The 17,441-nt window shown below is 43.4% G+C and overlaps 1 protein-coding gene across 1 annotated transcript; it reads left to right on the forward strand.

Moving 5' to 3' along the window:
- The first annotated feature begins 11,015 nt into the window (after positions 1-11,015).
- On the forward strand, positions 11,016-16,760 carry LOC120099849 (uncharacterized). The gene is given in 2 exon segments (XM_039101019.2): positions 11,016-15,868; positions 16,229-16,760. Coding segments are annotated over 2 exon segments (4,839 nt in total). The 5' UTR covers positions 11,016-11,410; the 3' UTR covers positions 16,610-16,760.
- Positions 16,761-17,441: the final 681 nt, after the last annotated feature.

A 17,441-nucleotide genomic window follows, 5' to 3' on the forward strand; every position in this document is an offset into this window, starting at 1 on the left:
GAAAAAGGTGTCCTGGGTCTACTTAAAGCACAAAATGATCTCAGCCATTATTCAACAATGATATGAACATCTTTTATTTCATTTCTCCTTAACAGTTCCTTCTGTTTGCTATCATTTCCTGCTCAGCACCATGTCAATAATTACTAAATTACCAGGACGCCTGTACAATTTCAGCTCAAGTGTTATTACTGACAAGTCAAACAATGGGGCTGATAGAAAAGATGGGACTCTATCCCCTTATTTAAATGGACCGTGTTCAGGAGGAAAGATTGAAGCCCCCTTTTTCTTCAAAAGAAGGAGGGAGGGGATGGTTTACATTTGTGTGGCTCAAGGACATGAAGTCAGAGGAAATGCCTTTTTAATGTAAACCTCTTTTCATTTCCAGGGGACAAAAATGAAGGGTATTGAAAGACTCATGCTAGGTAGAAGAAGTAATTACATTTTTTTCTTTCAAATCTCAGAGGAATAATGCTTTTATAGTTCCTGAGATGACCCAATTTGTGCTCTGATATGCTCCCTTAAATGTAAGTGTGCAGATGTCCTCACCCTGCATTGTTTTTCCCTTGTAAAGATGCCCATTTGCACCTAGGATTAATTTGAGTACTGCTCTCTCAGTGTGCAGAAACAACCACTCCAGAGTCTTGCGGCTGCACAGAAACCTAAAAACTAAAAGAAACTTGGACAGGTGTTCAAAAAATTTAATTCATGGAAAATGTAGCTGCAGCTATCACCCATCTCCTCAAACTGTACAATTTGTGGGTTCCCTTGTCTCAGAGGAGGAAAGGGTATGCACATGTTAGCACTAGGAATAAAAAGGCCAGCACTTTCGGCAGCCAGTGAGTAGGTAGTCATGTAGACTTGAAAAAGAGCCTTCTTAGCCATAGATCATCTTTCTCCATTATATATATCTGCACATACATATGTAATACAAATGCACAAATATACTTATGTATATGTATATACACACACATATATATATATATACATATATATGTACATTTTTGTGCATAAATGCATTCATGTACGACAACCTGTCTTATATGCAGGCAATTACATGCAGAACTTTCGGACACTCAAGTCTACAGATATGTTTGAATCTTATGCATGAAATGGCCTTGTAGTTGCCCATAACCTACATAATTTTACCTACTTGAAATACCTTTTGATGACCTATAGGATAGAATACAATGCAAATTATGTGTTGAAAATTGTTACAGTGTATTATTTAGGAAAAATGATAATAAAACATATACCACTCAATGAAATGCAATGAAAAATATTTTCTCTTCAACAAATGTGGAACTGACTTGTGTCTGACTTCAGTCACCTGATGTCTATAGCTGAATAAAATAAAATACTCCTCTTTCTGCTATTGAAAATAGAGTTTTCCATGCAGTATATTCTGATTATGGTTCCCCTCCCCCTACTCCTCCCAATTTTTCTATCTTCCCTCCCATTGAGACCCACACCCTTTCTGTCAGGCATCTAACCAATAAAAAGAAAATAACATAAGTACAAATAAACACATTAGAATATGTCAAGACATACAAATAAGAAAAAGAGCCAAAGAAAAAGCAAAGAAAGACATATAGATGCAGAGACACACAAATGTCTGCACACTTCAGGATATCATAAAATCCTAAAACAGGATACCAGAATCTAAAAGCTAAGGACTGGTAAGGTCAAAAACAATGCCTGACTTAACCTTATCAGAACCTCCAAAGACGTGGACGTTGTTTTCAGTTGACTGTCTACTGCCTAGGAGCCTTTGGTGGTTTGTTTCTTCAGTGAGATTTCCTTAGAGAAAAGTAAATTTTCATTTGCAAATGCCTGTCAATTGGAGATGGCTTCTGATGGATGAGACTTGTATGAGAGATGGGACCTGGTTCCACTCCTCCTTTCAGCTATAGAAGCCCCATCTCCCACAGACCCATGGATGCTTTGTACATATTACCACAGTCCCTGTGGGTTCATCTCCGTGCCAGTCCTGTTGTGTCTAGAAGATTTTGATTCCTTGGTTTCCTCAACCCCTGCAGGCTCTTACATTCTTTCTGCTTCCTCTTCAACTAAGTCACATGAGCCCTTAGGTGAGAGATTGGATGGGGATGTCCCTTTTGGGGATGATTGTTTCACTGTCTGCCCATTGTCTTTCTGTGGGTCTCTGTATTTGTTCCGATCTGCTGAAGGAGAAGATCTCTCTACTAATGCTTGAACAAGGAACTGAATGACTGCAGAATGTCAATAGAAGTCATTTTGTTGCTATGTTCTTTGGCAGAACAGTAGCATTTGGTTTTGCCCTAGTTCCCTGTACTTTTTAGTCTTAGGTCTTTGACTACCCTATCATTGTTGGGCATTGGTTCCATTTCATGGAGTGGGCCTTAAATCAAATCAGGTAATGGTTGGTTACTCCCACAAGCCTTGTCCACTATTGCACCAGAGCATCTTGCAGGCTGGGTACTCTGGTAGACTGAAAGTTTTATAGCTGGGTTGGTGTTTACCTTTCTCTTTTGTTAGCATACAGAGTACTTTCTAAAACCTGTAGTGTTATCGGTTCAATGTAGGACCTTGACTTCTCCCTGTTTATTGAATTGTATAAGTTTTGTCTTCAGCAAGAGAGCTTCACCATCAGTTTATGGAAATCAACTAATGGCATTAGCATTAGCCAGGCTTGTTTGCAAGTAACTAAAAGCCTAAAGTAAATAAGACAGATGATTGATGTTGGAATAGAGAATGGGTCGGTATAATGGTTAGTTCTAATTGTCAACTTGGCACAAGAAGATAACCTTGAAAGAGAGACATGAGAAATTACGTAGATTACACGGGCTTATAAACTTGGGTATTAGGGATTGTCCTGATTGTCAATTGATATTTGAATACATAACCCATTGTGGGTGGCAACATTCCCTAGGCAGAGGTTCATGTACTATATTCAAATAAAGAAAACTAGCAACAAGTGCCAGTGAATAACTTGTTTTTCTCTAATCTTAACTGTGTATATAGTTTTACAAGCTGTTTAAAGGTCCTGCTTCTATGATTTCTCTCCAATGGCAAGCTAAAACCTGGAATTGTTAACAAAACAAACACTCTCTTTTTAAAGATGCTTTCATCAGGATATTTTATCCCTACAGAAATTAAACTAAAACAGATGGTTATTACTGTTTTAAAGTATGGTCACAAAAGCTATCATTTCATTTGAGTAGAATCTGGAAGAAATAAGTAAGAAAAGGGACTGTGAAGATATGAGACAGAAGAACATAAAGTATGCCAGGCAGAAGTGATTCTAGTATGGTTAGGAATCTAGTTCAGGGAAGTTAGTAGAGACAAAGGTTTGAAATTAGAAGATGAGTCAGAGAAGAAGTGTGAACCAACTAACCTGAGAGCCTGGAGAAAATGTATGTATACATCTGGGAATTTTCTTTGGGTGATGGGAAGACAGGAAAGCACCAAGAAATAAGTGATAGGAATTTAACTGGTGATCTTTAAAATGGACCACAATGATGTCAACTCAGAGTAAGACTGAAAGAGGACTGGCTAGTTTTGAAACTTTTATCAGAATCTGAGCATGGAGTTATATGAGACTTTCTCTTTGATAGTAGCTGGGGAACTACTGAGAGTAATATAATTCTGAAAAAAATGTTGATATAGGTCAGTAATATTTAAGAAATATAACTTTAAAACGTCAATGTTAGTACTAAGAGAACCAGTGGTCTTTAAAAGAGATAAAGCCATATATGTGGTGACTTCTATCTGTATTTCCAGAACTGAGGCAGGAGGATTTTGAATTTAGTCAGAATGAGATATATAATGAGACATTATGTCAACAATTGAATGAATGAATGAATGAATGAATGAAAGAATAAATAGATAAATGCATTGAGATGGGAGGAGAGTGTCTGAGACTCACCAACAAAGCACCAAAAATCATTACTTCCTTTAGTAACTTGTAGTGTTTTTTGTTGTTGTTTGTTTCTTTAATGTAATTTTCAGGTAATTTTTCAGAGCTCTTGGAATGGAAGCCTACATTTAGGATGCTGCAATTAGAAATAGGACTTCTAAGGATTTATTTTGTAAAGCAGAGATTGGTCATATAGATCTTATATATAAAATTTTATCAGAAGATAACTAGATGTTCAATATACATCATTTCTTTGGTGCTTCATTGGGAGACATAAATAATAACAGAGATCATATGGCCACAGTATTCTAAAGTTGTTATTATGTTCCACTTATAAAAAAAAGTTGACAAATCCAACTCTAGAAAATGGAGAAGAGATTGGGTAGTGTCTATGGTGTAATATGGGAGCAAGAAAAATTAATTTTTGTGATGAAGTAATGGGGATTTTCAATGAGGAATGAATAATGAATTCTACTGCACAGTGAGAGGTCAGTGCTAGCACGTTTTATTTAATCTGGTTTTATAAGAGGACCTGGAATCTAGGTGACCATGGAAGAATGTTTTATCCATGAACGTAAGGGAGAATATATAAGTTCAGATGCAAGCACATGGGTAGTATTGTCATAGACACTATTGTCTGATTGTTTGCATTGTCTTTATACATGAGAGAAACAAGATCACCAGTAGAACAAACTTGGTGCTGCAGGTTATAGAGCCAAATGAATGGAGAGTAGCCATGATGAGAGCAGAAGGTGACAGGCAGTACCAGGTTCCCAGTCAGACTAAGTGGGACTCATTCTTACCTTTTGAAATTATTCACTATGTAGAACAGCTCAAGTATAGGCCCTGCTGTGATCATAGAGTTTTATCATACTTTGGGTTTTTCATGATAGCTATGACAGAATATAGAGGACTAAAGGCTCAAAATTTTATATGAAAGGGTCTAGGTTCTGTAGCCCTCAAATGTGGTTGAGAATCTTCCCAGGAAGCTCACTGAAATACAGTTTCCTGAGATCCATCTTCAAAACTTCTAAATTCTGAGAAATGTTTTCCATGGATTTCTAAAAAATCTCACAGATAATTCTAAAACAGGTTCTCACCCTTCCTGATGCTGGTTCCCTTTAATACAGTTCCTCATGTTGTGGTGATCTCATGATGTTGCTTCTACTTCATAACTGTACTTTTCCTGCTGCTATGAATCTTAATGTAAATATTGGTATTTTCTGATAGTAGTAGGCAATCCCTATGAAAGGTTCATTCAACTGTCAAATATGTTATAACCCATAGGAGGATAACCTCTATCCTGTAACTATGGCAAGAAAAGCAAAATTGGTGAACTATCACTGCCGGCCGATCAAGCATAGTTATCTAAGGAAATGAGAAATGAGGTATGATAGACAGTGGAAGGGAAGAAGAGTGCTGTGATGTAAGATCCATGCCTTATGAGAAGAACAAGAAGTAAAGCTTAGAGGTAATCTAGATGGACATATGGACATGTTATAAATTGTTGGTATGACAGGTTCTACTGCACTCCCACTCCAGTGAGAAACTAAAACAAATAGTATAAAATAAAGCCTCTGGAAGTCTCTTCTAAGGAAAGAATGAGTTTTGGGTTTTTCTATATGCCTGAATATTATTGAGTATGGAAACACAGGAACTACCTATAATTTGATTGTACTAATTGTAGAATTACTAAGATGTAGAAATTGATAGTGATCAGTTAGGCATAAAGAGTACACTCATACTACCAGTATAATAATGACTAGATGCAAGAGAGCTACAGAAGTGAATATAGCTGGCACATAAAAGGCGATGAGAGAGGATACTTACAAAGTGATCTTCTTGGAGTCAGAGTCAGAGCATATATCTATCTATCTATCTATCTATCTATCTATCTATCTATCTATCTATCTATCTATCTGTGTGTGTGCACATGTTTGTGTGTGTGTGTGTGTATGTGTGTGTGTGTGTATGTGTGTAAGGAATTTTGTTAAGGATCAATTCCAGGGGGCTCAGAAAAAATATCTGGAGTGTGAAAAGAGGTGGATGCTTTTGTTGAGTTCGGTAGTGTAATGGGCTTGAATTTATTAGTGATCCAAGCAGGGATAGAAGTCCTAGAGGACTCTTCATTATTAGTGTCCATGACAAATTTTTCACTATTGAGAAAGTTGGTATAAAATATATGATTTTGGAAGACACTTGCATTGTTTCCATCCTTTCCTTCTCACTCAATAAGGCTCCTGCCATGTCTCTGTCTTGTCTCCATTCATTGTGGACCACATTGTTCTTAGTGCCAAGCATTGTTCTGAAGGCAGGACATATAGGTATTCTGCAGGTCAGCCAGGCAGACTACACTTAGAAGATAGAAAATGAATGAAATAAACATACTCTTTATTCATACAGGCTTCCTAGGCACTCTGTGAAACTATCTCCGTGGGATGAAACAAAATGGAGTTGAATTTTGTGTATACTGCAATTCAAGCAGATGGGTCCTAGTTCTCTAGTGTGACTGGATGTTCCCACAGAGAGGCCCGTTTCACTAAAATCGCTTCAGGAGCATGTGGCACCCACAGCTATGAGTCACATTGTCATGCTCGATCCAGGTCACGAGGCCATGATTCGTCAAAGTCTCAATTTCTTCTGTCTAAAAAGTATTCTTCTGTAATTAGATTTTTTTATCTGTCTAGTCTGTGTCTGATAAGAGCCTCTTTTAATGTGGCAAATATTAAGAGCAGTGTTTGCTTTTACAGAAACCAGAGTTAAGACTTTTTTTGTTGACTTTCACATCCATTACATGGAGTTTCACAAACGTATAATATTCCTAACAGCCAAACTCATTTTTTTTAAATCAAGAGCATAACCTGTTTGCTGCCTCTAGGTCAAATAATTTAACTTAACAAGTAATAGGTAGTACACCTTTGACTGTTAGAGATACAAACTTTTAAATTAGTTTCCAGAGCCCTGCTTGGAGTAGTGAGTGCTGAAGGGGAAGCTTGAGTAAGTCCTAACTTTCCCGCACACCACAATATCCATTTTTTTAAAATATTTGGTTTCTGGCTTAAATATCAAGGAAGACAAAGAATATAACTATGAGTAATGACTTCAGTGCTCTTAAGAACAGAACACAATGTGTGCCTGCTGCTAACACAGAGTCAGAAAATGTAAATAGTCATTTGCCTCTTTCACACAATAAATTAAGTTTAATAAATATAATTTTATTATGTATTTGTTTCTCCTTTGTGTTTTCTGGCCCTATCTCATGTGGAATATTGCATACAGAGGTTACTGAGACTCAGGGGTTCAGAGTGAGTAACACTCTTGCGGAGGACCTGAGTTTTGTTCCTAGTATCCATCTCAGACAAACCATTACCATTTGTATCTCCATTGGGATCCAATGCCTATGGACTCAACAGCCGTCTGTGCTCACATTCATATACCCACCCAGAGATGAACAGACATAGATCATACATATGGTTAAAATAATAAAAATATATCTAACAATTATGTTTTAAAATGTAGGAAATAAAAACCTTAAGAAAGCTGTAAAAAGGTTGTTATCAGTATGAAAGTGTATTAAAGAACTCTATAAGAAAAATGTGATTGCTACTAATATAACAGGGTTTATTTCACCAAAAGAAACTTTAGAATTAAAATATTGTAGTTGTCTCTAAAACTAAATCGTTTACTCAGAAATGTTATGTTAGACTTCTGATAAGATCATGAAATGTTTCCTTTGGTTTCTTCTCAAGAAGAGACCTGTAGAACAGCAATCCACATTTAACCCTGGCAGGAAAGGACACCTTGCAAGAACAAATATTGTTCCTATTTTTTATCCTCAACCTTTAGTGTTTTTGTCAAGTGCAAGATTTGTAAGGTTAGCAGTCACCAAGGATTCTGAAGACGAGGTTGAGCAAATGCAAAGTCATAATGCTTTTGTGAGCAATCCTCCAAAAGCTAGTGATGGGTTTGGTATCTCAGAGTACTCCTTAAGTTATTTTTATTTCACTCATTTCCATCCGTCAAGAAAATTATTCCATGATCTCTGAAGTTTGACTATCTTTTCTAGACATTTATCATACTTTTTTTTAATTTATGTAAAGTTTAGCTTTTATAGTAATTCATTTTCATGCACAGTGCACTACTTCTCTTGACTATACCCTGATAATTATAATTCATTAAAGTTGCCTATATGTACAGAAACTTAAAGATTGAACAGGTTCTTTGGAATGAGTAGAGATAATGGTGTTAGAGACCTTACTGGTGTTAATGAATATGACACTGATAATCTATGGTGTGGAGTGGCAAATTATTAGCTTACTGTATACAATCATTGGATGGTTGGATTTGGAGGACAACAAGTTTGAGTTTCAGCTCCTTCTACATGGCAAGTTTGAGGTAAATCTGGGTTATATAACCAAAAAATGCTAGAGAGGGGGCCTATACTCTATAATACTCTATAATAAATTCTTTCTTTTATTAATTATTCTATCTGTTCACATTTCAAATAATGTCCCACTTGCTGGTTACCCCTCCACAAGCCTCCCATCCCACAACCTCCCTCTCCTTTGCCTCTTAAGGATGCTCCCCCACCCACTCACTCTCCCCTGCCCTATTCTTCCAGCGTCCCCCCATGCTGGGGCACCAAACCTCACAGGACCAAGAGCCTCCCTTCCCATTGATGTCAGAAAAGGCCATTGTACACCTATGTATCTGGAGCCATGGATCCCTCCCTGTACTTTCTTTGCTTGGTGGTCTAGTCCCTGGGAGCACTGGGTGGTCCGGCCAGCTCATGATGTTCTTCCTACGGGGTTGCCATCCCCCCTCAGCTCCTCCAGTCCTTCTGCCAGCTCCCCCACTGGGGTCCCTGAGTTCAGACTGATGGTTGGCTCTAAGAATCCACATCTGTATTGGTCAAATGATTGCTGCCTGAACCTCACAAGGAGCAGTCATACCAGTTTCCTGTCGGCAAGTGCCGCTTGGCATTAGTCATCCAAGGACTGACCCACCTGGGGATCCATCCTGTCTCCAGACACCAAACCGGACCCTGCTGCTGACATTCTGGGGGCGGGGCGATACAGTATATACAGTAACAGGATTATAAACTGCTGCCTGGTGATATTGACAAAACCATGAGCATAGATTAAGATAGTGTGGGAAGGAATGATGGATCAGGCTTGGGGAAGGACAGGAGACAAGGTCAGATGGCCATGAAAATGAATGGAAATCTCCAATTGACAGCAGTAAAGAGGTGGGGGAGGGGCATCTCCAAGAAGAGGCAGAAACCTTGAATAATGGAGGCACCCAAGAATCACTGGGGTGACATTAGCTGGAATTCACTAACATTAGGGACATGGAACCCACTGAGCCTAGTGTGGCTCTGTCAGGAAAGAGTGACATATTTTGTGCCCCTTAGACAGGGTCTAGGTGTGATCCTCCATGAGCCTCTGGGCTGCTGTGGGTGTAAGGCTTGTTTGTGCAATAATGTACACATTTCACATTCCTTCCAGGAATGTACTTTCTGTTAACATTAAGGAATCCATGATAGTTGAGTCCAGGAAGTTAAGGTGTGGTTAATGTCTCAGCAAAATGGTAAGGGCTGGTACCTTCAGAACAGCTCTTAAGGCATGGAAAAGAGCTCTAAATACATGGGTTCAAAATATATAATTTCTCAACTGTGCAAAATATAAGGATTTGATATGAACTATGAGGGGCTTCATGAATCTAAAGGAACAGAGTCAGCTATACTATGAGTCAGCTTGTCAGAAAGATACAAAGGCAGGCAGATTCCTGAGTTCAAGGTCAGTCTAGGACAGAGCAAGGTGAGGCCCAGGTTTTGTAGAAATGGTAATTTCAGGGTAGGGTCCCACCCATGGTGTTTGTCATCTGTGCTTAGCAAAGACACACAGATCTCTGAATTCTTTTGCAATGTTAAGAAAAAAAAATGTATGCTTGCTGTCTCTTAAAAATCAAAGGGGTGCGGTTCCAGGATGCTGAATCATATGATAACAAAAGGGAAACCTGGAACAAATAACTGAATTGATATGTAAATAAAAAAACTGAGCTTTCAGTGGGTCTGCCAGATGTGAGCTGGCAAAAAGGATGACTATTCTTTAGAGTTTTCCTCTGGCAAGAACAGAGCTGTTTGGAGAACTCTGGAGAGCAACATAGCTTTGCAAGAATTCTTTCTTAAAGGGATTTCTGACTTTGACAAGCCACAAGCAATCCAGATAGCTTTTAGAATTTTTACTAGCAGAGAGAGCTGTCTCAACCAGAAAGTTTTTAGAAAAGCAGGAAAAAGCTGTGTAGAGCAAAGGAGCACAGAACATAACAGAGATAGAGATAGATAGAGATAGAGAGAGGGGGGGGAGAGGTGGGGGAAGAAGGAGGAAGAGGAGGAAGAAGAGAAGGAAGAGGAAGAGGAGGAGGAGGAGGAGGAGTGAAGGATTAAAAATTAATAATAAGCCGCCTAGCTACCCAAAAAAAGAAGAAGTAGGGGCCTAGCTACCCAAAAAAAGAAGAAGTAGGGGCCTAGCTACCCAAAAAGAAGAAGTAGGGTCTGTGAGAACATGAACTTTTCACCCCTCCCTTGCTGTACAATGGTTCCCGGAACATTCTTGCATGAAAAGTTTCCTGGAACAGCCACGATGACCCATAGCCTCCGGCCACAATGTTCCAATGGCCCTGTAAAATGTCACTACCCCCTAATCACAATGTCACAAAGTCCTGGGTGTGTTGCCTAGTGTTACACATGACTAGCATATGACCTAACTGTATGGGCAGTCTATGGTTTTGGAATTTCCCTCCTCCCTCCCTCCTGATCCCCCCTGGTTTGTGGTTTTTTCCTTTATAAGCTCTGTGAAAATTCAGGTCGGGGTCGAACTCCTCTACTCCCTGTGTGGTGTATGAGTCTCGACCCCAGCATGCTGGCCTGAGCTCTCGTTTCATCTCGCTTACAATAAAGCTTCCTCGTGTGATTGCAGCAAGTTGGTGTCTGTGTCCTACTGGGTGCGCGTCTTTCCCGAGACTTGAGTGGGGGGCTCCCTTCGGGGGTCTTTCATTTGGGGGCTCGTCCGGGATCTGCACGACCACCCAGGGGTCCTAGACCCACTTGGAGGTAAGATTCTCTGTTTTATCTCAGCGCTGTGTCTGTGTCCGTGTCTGTGTTCTGTCTGGGAATCTGGTGCGATCGCTGTTTCGGTTTTGCGGACGCTCAGTGAGACCGCGCTCCAGGAAGGAGAGCGGGGTGGATAGGGATAGACGTGTCCAGGTATCCACCGTCCGTTCGCCCTGGGAGACGTCCCAGGAGGACACAAGGGGGGACCAGGGACGCCTGGTGAACCCCATCTGATAGGTCCAGAGGAGACTTTACTCCTTGACGACCGGTTTGTTAGGCAAGGTCTGCAACCTGCCGATCAGTTTCAGTGCCTCTGGTCGACACGAAGTCGACGTCGGTTTTGTTTTCTTTTTTCTCTTTTGTTTGTGCTCGTGTGTGTGGTGTGTGTTGTCGAGCTCGACATGGGACAGAAAGTAACGACTCCTTTGACTTTGACTCTGGATCACTGGACTGAAGTAAGGACTAGAGCTCACAATTTTTCAGTAGACGTTAAGAAGGGACCCTGGCAGACTTTTTGTTCATCCGAATGGCCGGACTTTAAGGTAGGATGGCCACCAGAGGGAGCCTTTAACCTGTCTCTTGTTCTCGCTGTTAAGCGCATTATCTTTCAGGAAATAGGAGGACATCCCGACCAGATCCCCTATATCATCGTCTGGCAGGACCTGGTCCAGAATCCCCCACCTTGGGTTAAGCCCTGGACCATGGGGTCCGGAGTGACGGTGGCGGTAGCGGCAGCTAAACCTAAGCAGACCCAACCATCGGCAGGCCCTTCGGCACCTCCGAAGATCTACCCCGAGATCGAGGACCCTTTGTGGACAGAGCCACAGCCTCCCCCTTATCCTCTGCCTCGACCATCTGCACCCCCGGTCCCGGCACCTGTCGAGAGGGACGGGGTGGAGGGGCCTGCGGCGGGGACACGGAGCCGGAGAGGCCGCAGCCCAGAAGGGGATTTCACTGTTGCCCTGCCCCTCCGTGCCTATGTTGGTGGCCCCCCGCCAGGCCCCGATGAACTTGTCCCTTTGCAGTACTGGCCTTTCTCTTCAGCTGATCTATACAACTGGAAAACTAATCACCCTTCTTTTTCAGAAAATCCCTCGGGCTTGACTGGGCTTCTTGAGTCCCTTATGTTTTCCCATCAGCCCACTTGGGATGATTGCCAGCAACTCCTGCAGGCCCTCTTCACCACAGAGGAGAAGGAGAGGATCCTGTTGGAAGCCAGAAAGAATGTCCCCGGACCAGATGGGACCCCCACTAATCTCCCCAATCTTATAGATGAAACCTTCCCCTTGACCCGCCCAGCCTGGGACTTCAACACTGCGGAAGGTAGGGAGCGTCTCACAGTATACCGCCGGACTCTAGTGGCGGGGCTCAAAGGGGCCGCTCGGCGACCCACTAATTTGGCTAAGGTAAGAGAAGTTCTTCAGGGACCAGCAGAGCCGCCCTCTGTTTTCTTAGAGCGACTGATGGAAGCCTATAGGAGATATACACCGTTTGACCCCTCCTCGGAGGGACAGCAAGCGGCTGTAGCCATGGCTTTCATTGGGCAGTCTGCCTCGGACATTAAAAGAAAGCTGCAGAGGCTAGAGGGGCTCCAGGACTACACTTTGCGAGATCTAGTAAAAGAAGCAGAGAAGGTGTATCATAAGAGGGAAACAGAGGAAGAGAAACAAGAGAGAGAAAAGAAAGAGGCAGAGGAGAGAGAGAACCGGCGTGATCGCCGGCAGGAGAGGAACTTAACTAAGATTTTGGCCGCAGTAGTAGGTGACAAAAGGATAGAGAAGGGACAGTCAGGGTACCTGGGCAACGGAGCAAGAAGACCTCCGGGAGGAAAAAGACTGCAGCTCGAAAATGATCAATGTGCATACTGCAAAGAAAAAGGACATTGGGCCAGAAACTGTCCTAAAAAGAAACAAAGAGGACCCAAGGTGCTGGCCTTTGAAGAGAACTAGGGAAGTCGGGGCTCGACTCCCCTCCCCGAGCCTAGGGTAACTCTTTCTGTGGAGGGGACTCCTGTTGATTTCTTGGTAGACACAGGAGCAGAACATTCAGTTTTGACCAAGCCACTGGGACAATTGGGGCAAAAGAAGACTATGGTGATGGGAGCCACTGGTAGTAAACTTTACCCCTGGACCACTAAACGAGTTTTAGATATAGGGAAAAGCCAAGTGACTCATTCTTTTCTTGTGATTCCTGAATGCCCCACGCCCCTACTGGGAAGAGACTTATTAACCAAACTTAAGGCTCAAGTACAGTTCACCTCAAAAGGGCCGAAAGTAACCTGGGAAGAGGCCCCTGTTGCATGTTTGGTTTTAAGTTTAGAAGAAGAATACCGCCTCCATGAGCAGAATCCCAAACAGTTACTAGCCCCCGAGTGGCTGTCTGCTTTTTCCGAAGTCTGGGCGGAGCAGACAGGGATGGGGTTAGCCAAGCAAGTACCGCCAGTAGTAGTAGAATTAAAAGCCGATGCCTCTCCAGTCTCAGTCAAACAATACCCTATGAGTAGGGAAGCTAAAGAAGGCATCCGGCCACATATTCAGAGACTGTTACAACTAGGGATTCTAGTGCCTTGCCAATCTCCTTGGAACACTCCTCTCCTGCCTGTACGCAAGCCTGGGACTAATGATTATCGACCAGTACAGGATTTAAGAGAAGTTAACAAAAGGGTGCAGGACATCCACCCTACGGTTCCAAATCCTTACAATTTACTAAGTTCCCTACCACCAGAGCGGACTTGGTACACTGTCTTAGACTTAAAGGATGCCTTTTTCTGCCTTCGGTTGCATCCCAACAGCCAGCCACTATTTGCTTTTGAGTGGAGAGATCCAGAAGGAGGACACACTGGCCAGCTGACCTGGACACGGCTGCCCCAAGGGTTCAAAAATTCCCCTACTCTCTTTGATGAGGCGCTCCATCGAGACCTTGCGCCTTTCAGGGCACAAAACCCCCAGATTTCTCTCTTGCAGTACGTAGACGACCTACTGCTTGCTGCTTCAACCCAGGAACTGTGTCGTGAGGGGACCAAAAGGCTCCTAAATGAATTGGGTGAGTTGGGGTACCGGGTGTCTGCTAAAAAAGCTCAGCTGTGTCGCACTGAGGTGACCTACCTAGGATACACTCTCCGAGAAGGAAAGCGGTGGCTCACCGAAGCTCGAAAGAAAACTGTGATGCAGATCCCGACCCCCACCACTCCGCGACAAGTACGTGAGTTTCTGGGGACGGCAGGCTTTTGTAGACTCTGGATACCGGGGTTCGCAACACTGGCAGCCCCTTTGTACCTTCTTACAAAAGAAAAGGTCCCATTCACCTGGACCGAGGAGCACCAAAGAGCCTTTGAGGACATAAAAGCTGCACTACTGGCAGCCCCTGCTCTGGCCTTGCCAGATTTGACTAAGCCTTTCACCTTATATGTTGATGAACGGGCTGGGGTAGCCCGCGGGGTCTTAACTCAGGCTCTGGGGCCCTGGAAACGCCCGGTAGCCTACTTGTCAAAAAAGTTAGACCCGGTCGCCAGCGGATGGCCCTCCTGCCTAAAAGCCATTGCTGCCGTGGCCCTACTTGTTAAAGATGCTGACAAGCTTACCCTAGGTCAGCATGTGACTGTCATTGCTCCCCATGCTCTGGAGAGTATCGTGCGGCAGCCCCCGGACCGGTGGATGACTAACGCCCGGATGACTCACTATCAGAGCCTGTTACTGAATGAACGAGTGACTTTCGCCCCACCTGCCATTCTTAATCCTGCTACTCTTCTCCCTGAGATACATAACTCCACCCCAATACATCAATGTGTCGATATCTTGGCGGAAGAAACCGGAACAAGAAAGGACCTGACTGATCGACCATGGCCAGGTGTGCCTGCTTGGTATACAGATGGTAGCAGTTTTGTGGTGGAAGGAAAAAGGAGAGCGGGAGCGGCAGTGGTAGATGGAAAACAGGTAATCTGGGCAAGTAGTCTTCCAGAAGGAACTTCAGCTCAAAAAGCCGAACTCGTGGCTTTGACTCAGGCCTTGCGATTGGCAGAAGGTAAGGCCATTAACATTTATACCGACAGCCGGTATGCCTTTGCTACAGCCCATATACATGGAGCCATCTACAAGCAAAGGGGGCTACTCACTTCGGCGGGAAGAGACATCAAAAACAAAGAAGAGATTTTAGCCCTTTTAGAGGCAGTACATTTGCCAAAGAAGGTGGCCATTATTCACTGTCCAGGTCACCAAAAAGGAGAAGATCCTATAACAAAAGGGAACCAAATGGCGGACCTCGTGGCAAAACAGGTGGCCCAGCAGGTAACAATATTAGCAGAAAAGAGTCAGACTCCAGTAAAAACTCCAGTTACTGATGACTCTAACTACATTTATTCAGCCAATGATTTTAAAATATTAGAAAATATGGTTTACAGAAAACAAGCTCAAGAATTCAGCTTTGATGGGGTAGCGCGGACTATGGATGGGCGAGTGATCCTGCCAACAAAAGAAGGAATAAGTTATGTTCAGAGACTGCACCAGTTGACTCAGTTAGGGGCAGATAAACTAAAACAACTTGTCAAAGCTTCTAAATACCATGTGTTAAATTTAAATTCAACAATTAGGCAGGTGGTTGACTCTTGCCAGGCCTGTACACTTACTAACGCCGCTAAGCCCTATCAAGAACCTGGAAAAAGAAGACGAGGAGACCGACCAGGAGTCCACTGGGAAGTGGATTTTACTGAAATAAAGCCAGGAAAATATGGTAATAAATATCTATTAGTCTTTGTTGATACCTTTTCAGGATGGGTGGAGGCTTTCCCCACAAAATCCGAAACTGCTCAGGTGGTGGCCAAGAAGATTCTTGAAGAAATCTTACCCCGGTTTGGGGTACCCAAGGTAATCGGCTCGGATAATGGGCCAGGTTTTGTTGCCCAGGTAAGTCAGGGATTGGCCTCGCAACTGGGGACAGATTGGAAATTACATTGTGCATATAGACCCCAGAGTTCAGGACAGGTAGAAAGAATGAATAGAACTCTAAAAGAGACCCTAACTAAATTAGCCATTGAGACCGGTGGTAAAGACTGGGTGACTCTCCTTCCCTTTGCGCTTCTTAGGGTCCGAAACACACCCGGACGTTTCGGCCTCACTCCTTATGAGATTCTCCATGGGGGACCGCCCCCCTTGACTGAGTCCAGTGGGATATTGGATCCCAGTGCCGACTCTTCCTCATCCTCTGCTTTGTTTACTCATCTAAAGGCTCTGGAAGTCATCAGAACACAGATCTGGGACCAGATAAAAGAAGCCTACGCACCGGGAACTTCAGAGGTGCCCCACAGGTTCCAGGTTGGAGATTTGGTCTTAGTCAGACGACATCGAGCTGGCACCCTAGAGCCTCGGTGGAAAGGACCATATCTGGTGTTGCTGACCACCCCCACGGCAGTAAAGGTGGATGGGATCGCTGCTTGGATACACGCCTCCCACGTCAAGAAGACACCCAGCCAAAATGAAGACAACAACTGGATGGTGGCAACTACTAATAATCCTCTTAAGCTTCGCCTGTGCCGCAGAGGTAAAGAGCCAGGATGCAGGAATATGGCCAGGACACATAGGAGCTGCGAATCCTCCGATGCCAGCTAAGAAACCCACGCCCCCGAAACCCATGCCTCCGAAACCCACGCCATCGAAACCGGAAATCATCCAGACCGCTGCCGCCGCCAATGCCACCAAAGCCGCCGCTACTACTGCCGTCGCTGCTGCTGCTGATGCAAGCCGAGGCCCCGCTACTACTCGTGTTCCCAACGCCAAAACCACCAGGCCTGACCGTGAGCACCCACCAGATGATTCAGTTAAGGCTGCTCCTCACTCAGGTCAGGTTTACCTACCAAATTACAACCCACATCAGCCTTTAATTCTAACCTGGCAGGTTCTTGGTCCTGCTCTGGATCAGGTTTTATTCACCACTTCCAAAATAGCACCGCCAGGGACATGGTGGCCTGACCTAGCTTTCTGCCTCAAACAGATTATCCCCACTTCCATTCCCCCTAATCAAGTAAGAAGCTATGGGTTTTACTGCTGCCCAGAGCATAATAAGCAGACTATATGTGGGGGACCAGCCTCACATTATTGTGCTAAATGGAGTTGTGTTTCTTCCAATGATGGTGACTGGAAATGGGACAGCGAATATACTCATGACAGGGCTACCTTTTCTTTTGAAAACTCTGGGCCAGGGAGGTATGTCATAATGGAACCATATAAAAGGTTTGACTGTCGCTCTGCTGATTTAGATAGAATTTGGATCAAATTTACAGACACTGGTAAAAATTATGATACCCAAACATGGATGAGGGGCATGAGATGGGGGGTAGTTTTTAATGACTATAATAACAAGCCTGGATCATCAGTCATGGTTCGCTTAAGCCTCAGTAGCCCCCCAGCCCAACCTGTAGGTCCTAATGTCCTAGCTAAAGAA

The sequence above is a fragment of the Rattus norvegicus genome, chromosome 1, assembly GCF_036323735.1.
Source record: "Rattus norvegicus strain BN/NHsdMcwi chromosome 1, GRCr8, whole genome shotgun sequence".
NCBI classification, from domain to species: Eukaryota; Metazoa; Chordata; class Mammalia; order Rodentia; family Muridae; genus Rattus; species Rattus norvegicus.